The sequence below is a fragment of the Salvelinus alpinus genome, chromosome 19, assembly GCF_045679555.1.
Source record: "Salvelinus alpinus chromosome 19, SLU_Salpinus.1, whole genome shotgun sequence".
Taxonomy (NCBI): Eukaryota; Metazoa; Chordata; class Actinopteri; order Salmoniformes; family Salmonidae; genus Salvelinus; species Salvelinus alpinus.
Window position 1 is genome coordinate 36,372,776 of NC_092104.1, and position 16,066 is coordinate 36,388,841.

General features: G+C 40.0%; 1 protein-coding gene across 13 annotated transcripts in view; it reads left to right on the top strand.

Moving 5' to 3' along the window:
* LOC139545474 (pre-B-cell leukemia transcription factor 3-like) overlaps nucleotides 1-14,149 on the top strand; it is a 79,173-nt gene extending 65,024 nt beyond the window's left edge. For 4 of the 13 annotated variants that reach the window (XM_071353272.1, XM_071353274.1, XM_071353273.1 and 1 more), the window contains 6 exons: nucleotides 1,250-1,279; nucleotides 7,485-7,650; nucleotides 8,253-8,330; nucleotides 8,781-8,893; nucleotides 9,925-10,014; nucleotides 12,382-14,149. In XM_071353272.1, coding sequence (XP_071209373.1) covers nucleotides 1,250-1,279; nucleotides 7,485-7,650; nucleotides 8,253-8,330; nucleotides 8,781-8,893; nucleotides 9,925-10,014; nucleotides 12,382-12,474 — 570 coding nt within the window. In that variant the 3' untranslated portion in view covers nucleotides 12,475-14,149. The remainder of the gene's footprint in view (nucleotides 1-1,249; nucleotides 1,280-7,484; nucleotides 7,651-8,252; nucleotides 8,331-8,780; nucleotides 8,894-9,924; nucleotides 10,015-12,381) is intronic. The other 9 variants (XM_071353277.1, XM_071353278.1, XM_071353279.1 and 6 more) reach the window with 6 other exon arrangements.
* The last annotated feature ends 1,917 nt before the right edge of the window (nucleotides 14,150-16,066 follow it).

Genomic DNA, 16,066 nt, shown 5'->3' on the forward strand with positions numbered 1-16,066 from the left:
CTGTTAATCCTCCAAATATGTCAATTCTGGGCCTACAGTATGTTAGCCTTTCAATAGCTGTCAACTCTTGGCCTGTTAATCCTCCATATATATTTTTTTAAATGTAATTAAACCTTTATTTAACTAGGCAAGTCAGTTAAGAACAAATTCTTATTTACAATGACAGCCTAGGAACAGTGAGTTAACTGCTTTGTTCAGGGGCAGAACAACAGATGTTTACCTTGTCAGCTCGGGGATTCGATCTAGCAACCTTTCGGTTACTAGTCCAACGCTCTAACCACTAGGCTACCTGCCACCCCCCTATATGTCATCTCTGGGCCTACAGTATGTTAGCCTTTCAATAGCTGTCCACTCTGGGCCTACAGTATGTTAGCCTTTCAATAGCTGTCCACTCTGGGCCAATAGTATGTTAGCCTTTCAATAGCTGTCCACTCTGGGCCTACAGTATGTTAGCCTTTCAATAGCTGTCCACTCTGGGCCTATAGTATGTTAGCATTTCAATAGCTGTCCACTCAGGGCCTACAGTATGTTAGCCTTTCAATAGCTGTCCACTCTGGGCCAATAGTATGTTAGCCTTTCAATAGCTGTCCACTCTGGGCCTACAGTATGTTAGCCTTTCAATAGCTGTCCACTCTGGGCCTACAGTATGTTAGCCTTTCAATAGCTGTCCACTCTGGGCCTACAGTATGTTAGCCTTTCAATAGCTGTCCACTCTGGGTCTCCTGCCATTTTCTTTCTCATTCCCATCTGCCATGCGTGTTCTCTGTCTGCCTGATCAGTCCAGGTGACTGGATGTCTACCAGTATAGGTTATCCAGTAAATAAATATGATTTTTAAGGTGTACGTGTGTGGTCACAGTGGCTTGTACGTGGAGACGACACTGCTTCACCCACTAAACATTTTGTTTTTACAGACAACTTATGTGACTTTCCCACTTGACCTTTAGCCTAATAATTGGGTTAACCTGAAGGCAATATAATCTCTCACACCCAGCCCCCACACCCAAACCAATTTAGTATTGTTATCTTCCTGCACTCTGTTCTGCTACTATTGTTACAACTTGAACCATTTTGATTTTTGTATTCTAGTTCAGATGTTAATCCATGGTTGTTCCAATTTGAGAATAACCTATACAAGAAGCACTGATTTGCAATGTTCTCTCTTGTCTGTGGGGAGGGGGTGTGGAAGGGTATATTGAGTGTAGTCATGCAGTCAGATACTGTAAAAGCCCATTCTTTTTTGCCTTCAGGGGGTGGGAAGCACCATCACAGTATCACAGGTATGTCATGACTTCTCCTGATCCACTGTTGTTGTTTTCATTCTTTGTATATTTTCTTGGTTTCTGTATGTGCACCTTCACAGTCTACCACTGCACAAAGCTCCCCTCCCTCACACAAATGGACTGATATCCTGGCATAGAAAAAATGTATCCGATGCTATTTTAATGTAGGCGTACCATGCTTACAGTTTTACTGTAGGTTTGGCACCAAGCAAGTTCCACTGTGATACATAGAACGTGTTATTTTGCTGTTGAATCTCACACATCAGCGTGTGAGCAAATCATATGCAAAGACTAGGGATCATACAACATTTCCATTTGTATTTTCAGCTCACTTTTAATCATTTTTTATGATTGTTAAATACCATTTCAAGATAACACCCATGTCACCACACTGTGTCTGTTTTGATGTCTCATGTCATATCATTTCACTTTTTTGTTATTTCTATAACACAAATAATTTGTTTTCTATACTGTATGCATTTTCTGTTAGTTGTAGATCATTTGTTAGTTATGTCCTTCTTGGTTTTAAAACATGCAGCGTGTGTCTAATGTTCTGCTTTCTACCTGTGTGCTTCATGTTAGTTGAAGGAGTGGACATTGACCCTCACAAGTGGAACGATTCTTTGTTCTGAGTGCTTCACTAAACAGGACACTGTAGGAGTTCCCAGGAGGACAAATCAGTCTATGCAGAAATAAGAGGTCTTTTACAAATTCACTTGAACTCATCTCAAGCCCCATTAGCAGGGTTCTCCTTGACAAGCCTAGGCCACTGCAGACACTCCTGCTGACTACTTTTGAGTTAGACTACGCCAAGTCCTCTTTGAGTTTGTCATCCTAAAATACTCAAGCATAAGCCTGGTGAAGTCAGGAAAGTTACTCCAGAGAATGAGTGTTTGGGTATTTCCAAATAACCTCAAATTGAATGGTGAACTTCAATGACTGTAGTAGAACTATGTGAATCAATAAGCATTAAATATCAGCCTGAAGGTTATCACAGATGTCTAGGTGGAATGTACTGCTTTGATTTATGGATTGATTAAGTAGGTTTGGGTGGACATTATACAATGCCTATATTCTTCTCTGACTAGAAGGAACGGAGTGTGAGTTTCATTGCATGAACATCATTTTGAAAAAAAAGTAACCTAACTTAGATCTGTAAAACATGTGCACCAACACTTACAAGCATGAATTGGACTTCTCATCCAATAAAAGGAATGGATGACTTATTTACTGGTGAAGTAAACAGCATATCCTCGGATTATACCATCCGAGGCCAAATGTGCTTGTTTGTAGCGACCATCAGTGACGCGAAAGGAGCTAATGGTGTTGTTTAAAAGTTGACCTCACTTCATGAGGCAATGGCCTCTAAATGCAGGATGCAGTCGTATTATTTCACTCTGTCAGTTTGCATGTGTGACACTGGGCTCCTAAATGAAAGCATGTGATTGGACGGCAGTGGTTTGTGTCTTGGTTTATGGATGTGTCTGGGGCCATAATTGATATCTTCTCCAGACAGTGCTGCTGTGAGGGGTCACTCTGCTCCCAGGGCACGAACAGGGACAGCCAGCCCTCCATACGGACAAACGAGAGAGCTCAGAACACATGGCCGACTCAGCACCGCAATCTGTGGTTGCCCAGTTCAGAGCCCACACTCTTCAATTGAGCGACACTTATCAATATTTCAGGTCGTTATAAATTTAGGCGAGGGCGCGAGGGATGCCTTGGGTTAATGTGTTAAGTATTAATGTTCTCTGTTCTATTATTGATAATATTAGTAGCAGCACGGCCACTGAAACCACCTTTGTCTGTATAATTAAGACCCAAGTGTGAGGCTTCATTAAGGAGTTCTCTAAGAAGTCCTTATAAATCCAGTTGTATTGAGATCTGGGAAAGATCATCTATTCTCTTTCGATGACAAGAGCCGTGTATTGACCCGGAATGGGACAGAAATGTTAGTGGATTATTAACTACTGTTACATGCCCTCTCTAGTGGGTCGCTGAGAACAAACCCGGTGTCATGTTCTTGCGAGGAGTCTGCATGGCCATTATACAATCGCTCCCTTTGATGCAGCTGCTGAGGTCAGGTAATTCAGTCTTTCAACCTGGCTCCCACTAACATAGGGAAGTCAATTGAATGCACGGTCTGCCACAAGATAAAAGGGAATTAGTTCTGTGGATTGGGTTTTGGTCCTTACCTTACAGTGCCTGCATTTACACAATGTTTAGCGCAACCTGTGAATCACCAAAGCCAGAGTTCAGTGGGCAGGAGAAAAATGTGTGTAGACCAGAGGAAGTGGCCCCTTAGTACCCAGGCTAGGTGATGCTAACACTGCTGAGGCTGTGCAATCTAACAACACCAAACAGTGGTTAAATACAGTCATAACAGCTTGTCCTGAATAATAGAATAATACTGACCAGGTCATCACAAACTGATATACTGATATATTAAATACCATTTCACCATTATACATCCTGTCAAAGCAATTCTGTTTTTGATGAATTGATTGCAATACTTTTCTATTTCAAGCATTCATGTAACACTGTTGAATACCAGATAGTGAATTATTATCAAGAATCAGAAGCAAATATCTCTGACAGAACTACTGTTTCTATAGCATAACCAAAACCAGTGATAGTCACAATGATGATCATTACCGGTATAAAAATGTTCAAAGGCCTCTCATATATTGCTAATCCAAGCTCAGTGTCATAATCATTGTGTTTATTATGCACTATAATGCCATGTAGATGGGCTGCATGAAGTGTCTGGCTGTGGTGGGCTAGGTAGTTTTCATTATGTTGTGGCCCTTGTGTTAACACAACGCTGCTGATAAGTGACTTTTTTATGATGCGCTGTGAGGCCCATAGATGCCATTGAAGCAGACGGGTATACGGCATCAGCCTTGGTCCACCATGTGTTTTCATAAAGGATGGATTAAAGGCAGCTCCAGCCATTACCCAGAAGCACACACAGACAGGCAGCTCAGTTTGGCCTTTACTATTAGATGAAACAGGCCAGAGGCTTTAGAGAGATGGCTGGATGCTTGTTTTTACCTATGCTTTGTTTTTTCTCTCTTAAATGTTAGCCCAAGTACTATACCGCAGAATCATCACTGTTATTATATGCATTTATTTTAATTAACTGTAATAATGATAATTGTATACTTAATTTAGTTCTGCATTTACTAAAATATAACAATGTCATTGCATTTGCCTTAAAGTGATTTCTCAAAGCAGGGTAATGTGTTTTTGTTTCCTGTTAAATATATACAGTAATATCCCAGTAATGATACCACTCAGAGAGAGGTTTTCTATGGTCTGCAATGCTGTTGGGGATCTGGCTCAAAGGGTGAGACTGCCTGCATCCTGTCTGCCCTTAAAAACCACTGTAAGCAGGTTAAGTAAAAAGGATGATGGCTAGGGCTTTCATTGCATCCAATTAAACCTTGCTTGTTAGTTTAACCTCTAGGTAAACCCATCAAACAATTGATGTCAAGGAAACCATGCCAACAGTGGCTTCGCCTGAATGGTCATTAATTTTAATTGCCTAGATATTAAAGATTTAGAAGCACAGAGACATGCAGGATAGAAACGATCTGATGTCATGCAAATCCAGTCAGTTTGCGCTTGCTGCAGTATTGGCGGGCTGCTGGAGATATTAAAATGTAAGCGCAGGGGTGGAAATTAAATAAAGCTTCATTAGGGGCAGATGCTCTTTGGCTGGTCCGGCAGCAGGCTGTAGGAGCTGAGAGGGGAGCCATAGCACGGCGACAGGCCACTCTAATTTATAGGACTATTAAAACACAAACCTAATCTCATTATTATTCCACTATTATTGCAGAGCCAGCATTCACACACTGGTTTTTACCCCATGCAAAGAAAATGTCAATCTTTCTTTCTACTATGAGAGACAGTTTTATTTCTATCACCGTGCGGTAATACTGAAGTAGTAGTCATAGTGATATAATATAAATATTGAAATGTAGAAATGTAAATATAGAAACTGCACTTTAGAAATATAGAAGCTGAACCCTATACAGTTTTTAATGTTAGCATTTACTAGTATTGTTAAAGTGAGGTTTCAGGTTTCAATTTGAAGAGACACAGCAGACATTGTCCTGAGATTGTATTTCGTATGGATGCAACAGTTCCTCATAAACCCCTTGACTTATTCCACATTTTGTTGTGTTACAGCCTGAATTCATAACTATGTCTCACCCATCTACAACATAATACCGCATAATGACAAAGTGAAAACATGTTTTTAGAAATGTTTGCTCATTTACTGAAAATGAAATACAGACATACTGTATCTCATTTACATAAGTATTAACACCCCTGAGTCAATACATGTTAGAATCACCTTTGGCAGCGCTTACAGCTGTGAGTCTTTCTGAGTAAGTCTAAGAGCTTTGCACACCTGGATTGTACAATATTTGCTCATTATTATTTCTTCAAGCTCTGTCAAGTTGGTTGTTGATAATTACTAGACAGCCATTTTCAAGTCTTGCCATAGATTTTCAAGCCGATTTAAATAAAAACTGTAACTAGGCCACTCAGAAACATTCAATGTCATCTTGATAAGCAACTCCAGTGTATATTTGGCTTTGTGTTTTAGGTTATTGCCCTGCTGAAAGGTGAATTGGTCTCCCAGTGTCAGTTGGAAAGCAGACTGAACCATGTTTTCCTCTAAGACTTTGCCTGTGCTTAGCTCCATTACATTTATTTTTATCCTAAGAAACTCCCTAGTCTTTGCCGATGACAAACATATCCATAACATGATGCAGCCACCACCATGCTTGAAAATATGGAGTGGTACTCAGTGATGTGTTGTGTTGGATTTGCCCCAAACATAATGCTTTGCATTCAGGACATACATTGAATTTCTTTGCCACATTTTTTGCAGTTTTACTTTAGTGCCTTATTGCAAACAGGATGCATGTTTTAGAATAGTTTTTATTCGGTAAAGGCTTCCTTCTTTTCACTCTGTCATTTAGGTTAGTATTGTGGAGTAACTACAATTGTTGTTGATCCATCCTCAGTTTTTTCCTATCACAGCCATTGAACTCTGTAACTGTTTTAAAGTCACCATTGACCTCCTGGTGAAATCCCCGAGTGGTTTCCTTCCTCTCCGGCAACTGAGTTAGGAAAGTAATGACGCACCATCCAAAGTGTAATTAATAACTTAACCATGCTCAAAGGGATATTCAAAGTCAGATTTTTGCGAGGTATTGGAAAACCTCCCTGGTCTTTGTGGTTAAATGTGTGTTTAAAATTCACTGCTCGACTGAGGGACCTTACAAATAATGGTATGTGTGTTGTACAGAGATGAGGTAGTTGTTCAAAAATCATGTTAACCACTATTATTGCTACTAATTATGTGACTTGTTAAGCACATTTTTACACCTGAACTTGAGGCTTGCTATAACAAATGTCTTGAGTCAATAAGTATTCAACCTATTTCATCTTTTCATTTTTTCTTAATTTGCAAACATTTCTGAAAACATAATACCACTTTGACATTATGGGGGATTGTGTGTAGGCCAGTGACACAATCTCAATTTAATCAATTTAAAATTCAGGCTGTAACACAACAAAATGTGGGAAAAGTCAAGGGGTGTAAATAGTTTGTGAAGGCACTTTAGGTCTCACTGTTACTCTTTGACCTCACCATAGCGCCACAATGCCTGTGTCCTGTGTTATGCAGCCCGGCTGACAGAATGTGCAGTGGCCAGCCATGGGTTTGATGCTCTGCACTGGTGTAGTACACAATATCCTTCATTAATATTAAACTGTGTATCTGTTAAAAACACAAGCAAGTTTTACTACCAAGGCAGAAGCAAACAAGTCTATACATTTCTTTGAGTGTAATGGCGGAACTTGTTTCCTTAGCAATAGGCCTGGCAATGTAATACAGTCAGGAGAACTTTTCAGTTTGTGTTGTGGGAGACGAGCAACCCCTGGTGTGTTGGTTTTGTCAAGAGACAAACAGAGAGCATGTCATGCTCACTTTTATGAAAACGCACAAGTGATTCCTGATTATTGCTTAATTAGCCTGCATACCCAGTGGACATTACTGCAGGGGCTGGGAATTGGGTACTTGATGGACCCAAACGTCTTGAAACAATCACACTGCTCAGTGCACAGTGCCTTGGCTGCTTGACGTCTGACACCTCGGCTCTCCCTCTGCTCTCTCCCCCAGGTATCCAACTGGTTCGGCAACAAGAGAATCCGGTACAAGAAGAACATAGGCAAGTTCCAGGAAGAAGCTAACCTGTACGCTGCTAAGACTGCAGTAACAGCAGCGCATGCAGTGGCCGCCGCAGTGCAGAACAGCCAGACCAACTCCCCTACCACACCCAACTCCGGTAGGCACCCCTGTGCAGGCCCTAACTCTGCCATCCAACCCCAGCCCTCAGCCCCCAGCCCCCCATGCCTCACCCCCAGTCACGCACCATTCACACAGGCAGGAGTGACAGGCACTGCTCCCAGCCTGGGGATCACAGAGTCTCCTGTCTTTGAGACAGTCGATGCCAAATAAGACAAGCAAACTCATGCATAAAGAGTGCGTTCTTGGTTTGTGAACCGAGAACAGATGTATTTCTGGCAAAAAGACAATTCAAAATGATGTCACTGAGGTTTTGTTTTCCCTTGACTTTTCCTCAAACCCCCCTCTAATTTGTCAAACTGTAGCTCCACTGTATGGTAGTGCATTTTATTCTAAGAGAGATTGAAAATAATAGCTGGGAGCAGTTAGAGTAGACTGTATAGGTTACCAATGTGAAATAACAACAACAATGCACACAATTATTAATGAATAGGACTCACAAATGACAATACAAAGACATCCAACACAATGTATATATAGTCCAGGAGAATGACTGTGATTTTGGACTTGGCTGACCTGACAAAGGGATGTGATCTGGTAAGCGATAGCTATTTGAAGTGGTCCCCTTTTTCTTGCACCCAGGATTCCAGATGAAAGATGAAGAATTTCAGCTGGACTCTGCAGAGAGCAAAAACACTCTTTTAACCAACATGTTTACTGGTACTGCTCTTTTCATAAGCTTCTTACTGTCCTTGTCATTGGTATATGATATTTCCCCACTAACAGTAGATAAGGATTAAGGGATGTGGAACAAATTGGGAGCTTAAAGCCACCAGCCACATATTGAATCTCTGTTTGTGTCATGTGATTTTTATTCAGTTTGTTTTGCCTCCTTTTTGGGGAAAATCTGTATAGCCTCTCAGAGTTCTGACATGACCATAATCCTCTCCTCTATCTTGTATTTCCTTGCTTTCCGTCCTTTCCTTTTGTAGTTGCTTACTTTCTGGGAATCTAGTAACTGAGTGTAGTAGTGGGCGTTGTGTTCCTATGTACAGTAGATTGTATCTGCGTTTGTGTCTCTCTGTGCGCTTGTGTGTGTTAAGTTAGTGTGTACTCTTCCCTCGTAGCCCTCTATATAGTTATTCAGCTACTTACATCTTCCCTTTCCAGGTTCTTCAGGTTCTTTTAACCTCCCAAACTCTGGGGACATGTTCTTGAGCATGCAGTCTCTGAATGGGGATTCTTACCAAGGGGCACAAGTCGGAGTCAATGTGCAGTCACAGGTAGGAGCCAAAAACAGGGACAGGTCCTGTGTGCAAATGCACAGAGCCGTCCCAGTTTTGCCTGTGTGCTGAGCCATCCACAGTGCAGTCTGAAGTACAGTAACTAAGATATGCTGCCCACATTGGGCCAGCTCAAATTCCCACAGTCAGGTCTCCACTGCAAAAGTGAGCCACACTGTGAGCTCCATTTTCTTTTTTACTGACTCTAATTCGCTTTGGATGGAATATTCTGGCCTACCTAAAAATATCCCACCCCATTGCTATCAACAATTATTTATAAAAGCCTCCAGAAAATGGATTTATTTAATCTCTGTAACAGACTCGATTGAAGTTTCCATTTTGTGAATGCATTTGGCTTTGACTTGAGCTCTTGGGTTGGTGTTGGGTTTTATGGTCCCCTACATTCCTCTCTTGTATCCTTTCCTGTCTTTGTCTCATTTTGGTTGTGTTGCATATTGTTGTTGTCATCCGTTATGTTATTTCTTCAGGTTCAGAGACACATAGAGGAGCATAATCATACGCATGTCAGATGAACCCCTTAGAACTAGAGACTTATGGCTTTAACACTTTAAAGAACATATGAATCATGTCCGTACAATACAACTGTATTGTCCATATGTTACAGCCAACATGTCCTCGTCATTATGTCCATTCGGATGTATTCCTCCCCTCTATTTGTTTGTGCATATGGTTTTGTTTACAAAACACATTGTTGTATGTTTGAATACTTTATGTGTATAGTGTGGCCGTGCTTTTCCCAATGGTATGTCTCAATGTTAGAATTTAGACATTTTCCGCAATAACTTTCCACATAGCCATAGGTAGAGTAGACATTTAGATGACAGTGGATACACTCTACATACATTGGATAATGCAAACACCCACCATAATGTGTTGTCTGTGTCTCATAGTCCCTTTCCACATGGAGTAAGTCCTGTATGTTTTGAAATGTGGCATTGAGCATGTGTGTTCATGTAAACCCCCATGCCACAGTGAGTTGACAGCCATGCCCACCCTCTCTCTCCCCACAGGTGGATACCCTGCGCCATGTTATCAGTCAGACGGCAGGATACAGTGAAGCTCTGGGGGGGAACACTATGTACAGCCCAAATGGCTTGAATGTAAGTGATCTCGGTTTCCTCTTCCTGTAGGTACCATTCTGGAGCAGACCTTGAGCAGACCTTGTCCAAACTGGATCCATTCTACTGTAAACATTATACACATAATGGTAGTAGTCTTAGCTCAGATAAAGAACACCCCGCATTGCTGCCAACTGTCTGATAAAAGTGCCATCTTAGGCAAATGAATTGCACTAATTGATTTTATTTCTTGACCCGTTATACATTTACTTTTCTTAGAAAAAAGTTTTGAATGTTACTTAAAAGGTTTAATGGAAATCTAGGATGTCAGGAGAATAGATAGTAGCAGCTGGGAGCCAGGGAAGTGAGAAATTCCATTCAGCACTGCCACAGCAAGTGATTGAGCTTCTTAAAGGATAGAGCAAACATGACACTGGAGATTAGAGATTGTAGAAAAGTTGGCACATTTTCATTGCAGGAGGATAAAAGCAGAGTTTAATAAAACACACCTAGATCATAGTGCAGGTAGAATAAAAATACATTTGATTTAAAATCCCCCCGTTTTTGATTTTATAAACATCTTGTAATACCTTATGTGACTGAAAGCAAAATGACATAAGTAGGCTTTTAGTTGTATTCTATGTTTAGTTTAGCTGTTTTGAAATGCTTCAGAGACTTTGCCATATCCTTATCACCATGATAAAATATGAACGTGAGATCGCCTGCAGCCTTTTCCAGACGTGAATCCCATCTTCGTTGATGAGGGCTGATATGGTGCTTTTTTGTAACACAGTGCATAATCTGAAGCCATCAGAGTAAAGATGAATTTGTTTGATGAGAAAGGATAGAGACAGAGGGAGAGAGAGAAATGGTTACTGACATATTTCCCTTTGCAATATCAGAGAGAAACTATTACCATTTGTTGTCTTCATGTTGCCATGGTTGGGACAGTAGTGATGTGAAGGCTTGGTTATTTTAAGCTTCCCAACATGACAGTTATTGTTATTAAGAGGCATTTTAATATCATGAGCTAATATGTAAATTTTGCTAGAGTCATATAAAAGTTATACATTTTCAGTATTGCAAAGAGGTGAACCTAATACTTTCGACATTGCCAACCTTTGTCAATGAACCGCTTAGATGTTTTATTTTCCATACTTGACTATCACTTGACATTCACAAAGTGGGATACATATTTGGAAGTATATTATCTTTTTTGGGGGGGGGGTACCATGTAAGCAAGCACACACACGATAACACAGGCCGTCGTTAGTGTTCTCGGAAAGCGTTTGGTGTCGTTTTGGTTTTGTTGAACACCTTTTAGCCCGCAGACCTTTAGAAGAAGTGTCAACCTCTAGCAGGCTCAACTGAAGTGTTTCTCACTCTCTCACTTTCCTTCACTGTTTAGGCCAGAGCTCAATTAATCACCACACAAACATACTCTGAAATACAACATTACTGACAAGTCAACACATCCAATAATAGCACGTGAAAAGAGGAGAAACATCCAGGCAACAACAAAAACATGCTTTGGATAATTCATTTAAAGAGATGGAGAGGCCTTCTCATACAGCAATACTCTTATTTCAATGCAGTACCGACATTGTGACAAAGCAGACCAGATAAAGCTATTTATTGACCTATTCCAGGCGATCTAAATCATCAAAATACTAATTCCACCAATGAACCACGAGTGCTAGAGCCCCCAATGTACAGTAATGCAGATGGATTGTTTTGATAATGAAGTGCATCATAGATTAATTAGCATACGCTAACCTTTTGTTTTGTTGATGGTGACGAAGGGGATCCAGCAAAGGCTAGTCCCTGCCGCGAGCCAAGCGGAGTCAGGCTGGCTCAGACTGGCTCTCTGGGAAAGGCCCTGCCCCGTCACTTCCACTCAGCATTCCCCACCTCACCCACCCCCAGCCTTCCTTCTTCCTGACTGACATAAGAATATGTAGCGACAAGCTGTCTGCCACTGCTGAAATCTGATTAGACATTGATTTCAGGGATCGCGCCCATTGGCTGAGGCATAAGGCACATTTGTTTCTAGGAGTCTTATGGCTGATGCTAGTATAATGCAGAGAATGGCCATTGGCTTTCCAGTTGTAGTGCATACTACTGTATATCAAAGGAGATACCTCTTTTTATTTATTAATTAGTAAATGAGCATATGTACACAAACATACTCTACACAATAAGAATGACTCTTTTACCTGTATTTTGGGTATCTGTATTACTAAATATATTTTATTGTACAGAGTCATCTTATTCTCCCTCACATGAAAACATTTAATAACTGGTCTTGATTACAAATATAGGTTCCTTACGAAGCATTATGTTGTTAACATGGACTTCTTTCATTTGTAGTATTTCATTTTGATCCCTTCTCTTCTGCTTCTTTCCTAGGCTAATGGGGGATGGCACGATGCAATGACTCCATCTTCTGTAATCTCCCCGACAGAAGGACCTGGAAGTGTGCACTCTGATACCTCGAATTGATCTGTTATCGATGCATCTGATCCCCAAGCTGTAGAGCGGGAACTTTCACTGACTGACCAACCAGAGAGGATAAACAAAACTTTTTTTCAGAACTAATTGTCTGCTACATCTACCAGAGTCCTCAACCCCCCTCACAATGATGTTCTACAATATGGACACCTGATGTTTTCTTGGTAGTTCAGTGAAGTCTTCGCTCAAACTCATCAGTCTCATGATTATATTTCACCATTTCTCTATTTTATGTCTGTCATTTGAAGGGGTAAGCACATACATGTACCAATCAAACAAGGCCCAGATGTTTATTGCGCAACATTCATTTCAATTGACAATTGATTTAAGAAGTGATGTTCCCCAAGCTGAATTTATTCCTAAGTGGATGGCATTTGGTGTTGTCATATGCATTCTAAAATGTTTTGGTTTTAAAATGCAATATATATCTTTTTCATATCATTTGTGTTTTGTTTTAGATCAGCTAATTCCCTTGGTATCTTACCTACTGTATATTGACTAACAAAGTAGCAGTTCCATCACTGAACGCAAGGAGTGCAGCAAATAAGAAATGCTATTGTTGTAAACTCACTGGCAGCTTGGAGGAGTTGCTTTCAATATTAGTTTTGCCTTACAACCACCAGGTTGACATGCAGTCCTTTCGTTGACAAGACTAATGGGATAACACTGTATTTTGGGACAAAATCTTCAAGCATAGAAAATGACAACTTTATATAGGTTAACATTCTGTGTGAGGTGAAAGTCATGTGATATTCAAATATGTTCTTTTGGGCTATTGGTTGAAATAGTCATGGGTCTAACAGTAAATCCAACCAGTTATAGCACTTCCTTTTGGCATGTGACAAGATACCAGTCACACAAAATATGTTGTATATAATATAGCTTAAGAGTATTTATACATCCCACCAATCAATACACAGCTTTATTACCTCATTCAAACTCATAGAAACCAATAGATTTTCAACATTTCTATAGCTTAGAGTGCTCACTTACTACCTCTAAACAATATCACCACCATAGTTTTTGTCTTTTTATTTAACATTTTTATTTAGTGGTTTTGATTACATCTTGTAATAAACTCTTTGTTTTTGTTCATGTAATCTAATGTATATTTTAATCTTAAGAAAATAATGTTGCTTTATTGCAACTTCAAAAAGACAAAAACAAGAAAATGTATGATGTTAACAATAATATTAATACTAAGAATAATGAGAGAAAAAAAGTCATTTTTAAAAATAAGAGGGAGAGGTGCAAAATTGTTAATTGGTGGATTTTGAGGGAGGGGCTAGGAGAATTTTGGTCATAAATTAACACCAAACAGTAAAACTGTTGTAAATACTGAAGAACATTTTGAATGTTGCTCATCTTGTTACTAATTCACACAAAAAATCATTATAAAAACTGTAATACATAGAGGTTTCAGTTTTCAGAACTGTACATTTCAAGCTCTGTTTGACAGGGTTCAAACTTTCTTTCTCTTTTTTGTATTGTATGTGATTCTGAAACTGATAAAGTCATGGAAAATGATTTGTGGCAGTGATTCTAACGTATTAAAAATGTTTAGTGTTTCTTTCTAACCCGACTACACCCTGGACTGAAAAGTCTTCCTTGTGGTAGTTCTGTGTAATTTCAAACATGAATAAACGTTTTGCTTTAAAAATTGAAATTTCTGTTCTTATTATTAATTTGTACATTACCACTAACAATCTTTCGCCGTATATATATATATATATATAATATAATTTACATTTATTTGACTTTGACATTCAGTCATGATCAGAATGCATAACAGAAACTAGTAAAGCCAAAAGTAATAGCGTATCTATATATGGCTCATAAGACCCCTACAGTCATTGCATAAAGTATGACCAATCTAGGTAATTGATTCTGTTGTGGCATGCTAAATATCAAACTATCAACCCTTAAAGAAAGCATGGTTTATCCACAGGGCCAGACAAGGCTATAAGACTTCAGGGCCTATTTCAGGCATTTGCTTTTATATAAATAACAGGAACAGCTTGCAAGATGCCATTACATGGGCTCCCAAGTGGTGCGGTGGTCTAAGGCACCTCATCTCAGTGCTAGAGATGTCACTACAGACCCTGGTTCGATTCCAGGCTGTATCACATCCGGCCGTGATTGGGAGTCCAATAGGGCGGCACACAATTGTCCCAGCGTCGTCCGGGTTAGGGTTTAAAATTCTTATTGTAAGTAAGAATTTGTTCTTAACTGACTTGCCTACAAAAATGACGTGCTAGACTGTCATCTGACGAGATTATATTAATAGTTATATTTGTTGCCTGAGTCCTCTGACAAACGCAACTAAATTAATTGGGATGTTTGCAGATTTGTAATTAATCCAAATCCTGGATTATCCTAAACAGACAACATGTAAAAACCATTGGACAGTGAAGTAAGCTTCTCATGGATGTCTGCATGGAAATGCATCTAGATGCGAAGAGTTGAGTATTGAAGAGCCTGCCAATTATGAAGATTAGAGTGAAGATGAGGAAATATGTCTAATTGAAAAAATAAATTGATCAGAGACAGAACTCAGTGTACAAAATATAATTACCCAATGTGACTTTCCAATAGGAACTTGTCTCAAAAGACTGCTACAAACTATCATGCCTCTCCTGTTTCATAGCACTGTTTAAGTGGTCTTTGCTCTCATTTGAAACTGTGGCTGGAAGGTGAAGACTTAATTGAACCTGGTTTGGAGGTTATTGCGAAGGTGACATGCTTGGTGCAATTAACTGAAATGTCAGGCTGTTCTAATTCCAGTTATTCTGTCTGTCTGTGGTAGAAAGGCTGTCTCAATGGGTCATTGGTTACCAAATTAAAATGGAAATTGACATCCATTTATTCCCATTTTCGTAGCGGACTCCTTGGAAAGGAACTGTGCATTTACTGCGACTGAAAAGGGAAACATGCAGCTATGTAAGGGCAAAATAAAAAACAGAAATACCTTGTTTACATAAGTATTACACTCTTTGCTATGAGACTCGAAATAAAGTTCAGGTGCATCCTGTTTCCATTGATCGTCCTTGAGATGTGTCTACATCTTGGTTGGAGTCCACCTGTGGTAAATTCAATTGATTGGACATGATTTGGAAAGGCAAACACCTGTCTACATAAGGTCCAACAGTTGACAGTGCATGTCAGAGCAAAACCCAAGCCATGAGGTCAAAGGAATTGTCCGTAGAGCTCCGAGACAGCATTGTGTCGAGGCACAGATCTGGCGAAGGGTACCAAAACATTTCTGCAGCATTGAAGGTCCCCAAGAACACAGTGGCCTCCTTCATTCTTAAATGGAAGAAGTTTGTAACCATGAAGACTCTTCATAGCAATCGTGGGAGAAGGGCCTTGGTCATGAAGGTGACCAAGAACCCGATGGTCACTCTGACAGAGCTCCAGAGTTCCTCTGGAGAGAAGGACAATCATCTCTGCAGCACTCCACCAATCCACCAATTTCTCAGTAATAGGCAAATGACAGCCCGCTTGGAGTTTGCCAAGAGGCACCTAAAGACTCTTAGACCATAAGAAACAAGATTCTCTGGTCTGATAAAAAAAACAAGATTGA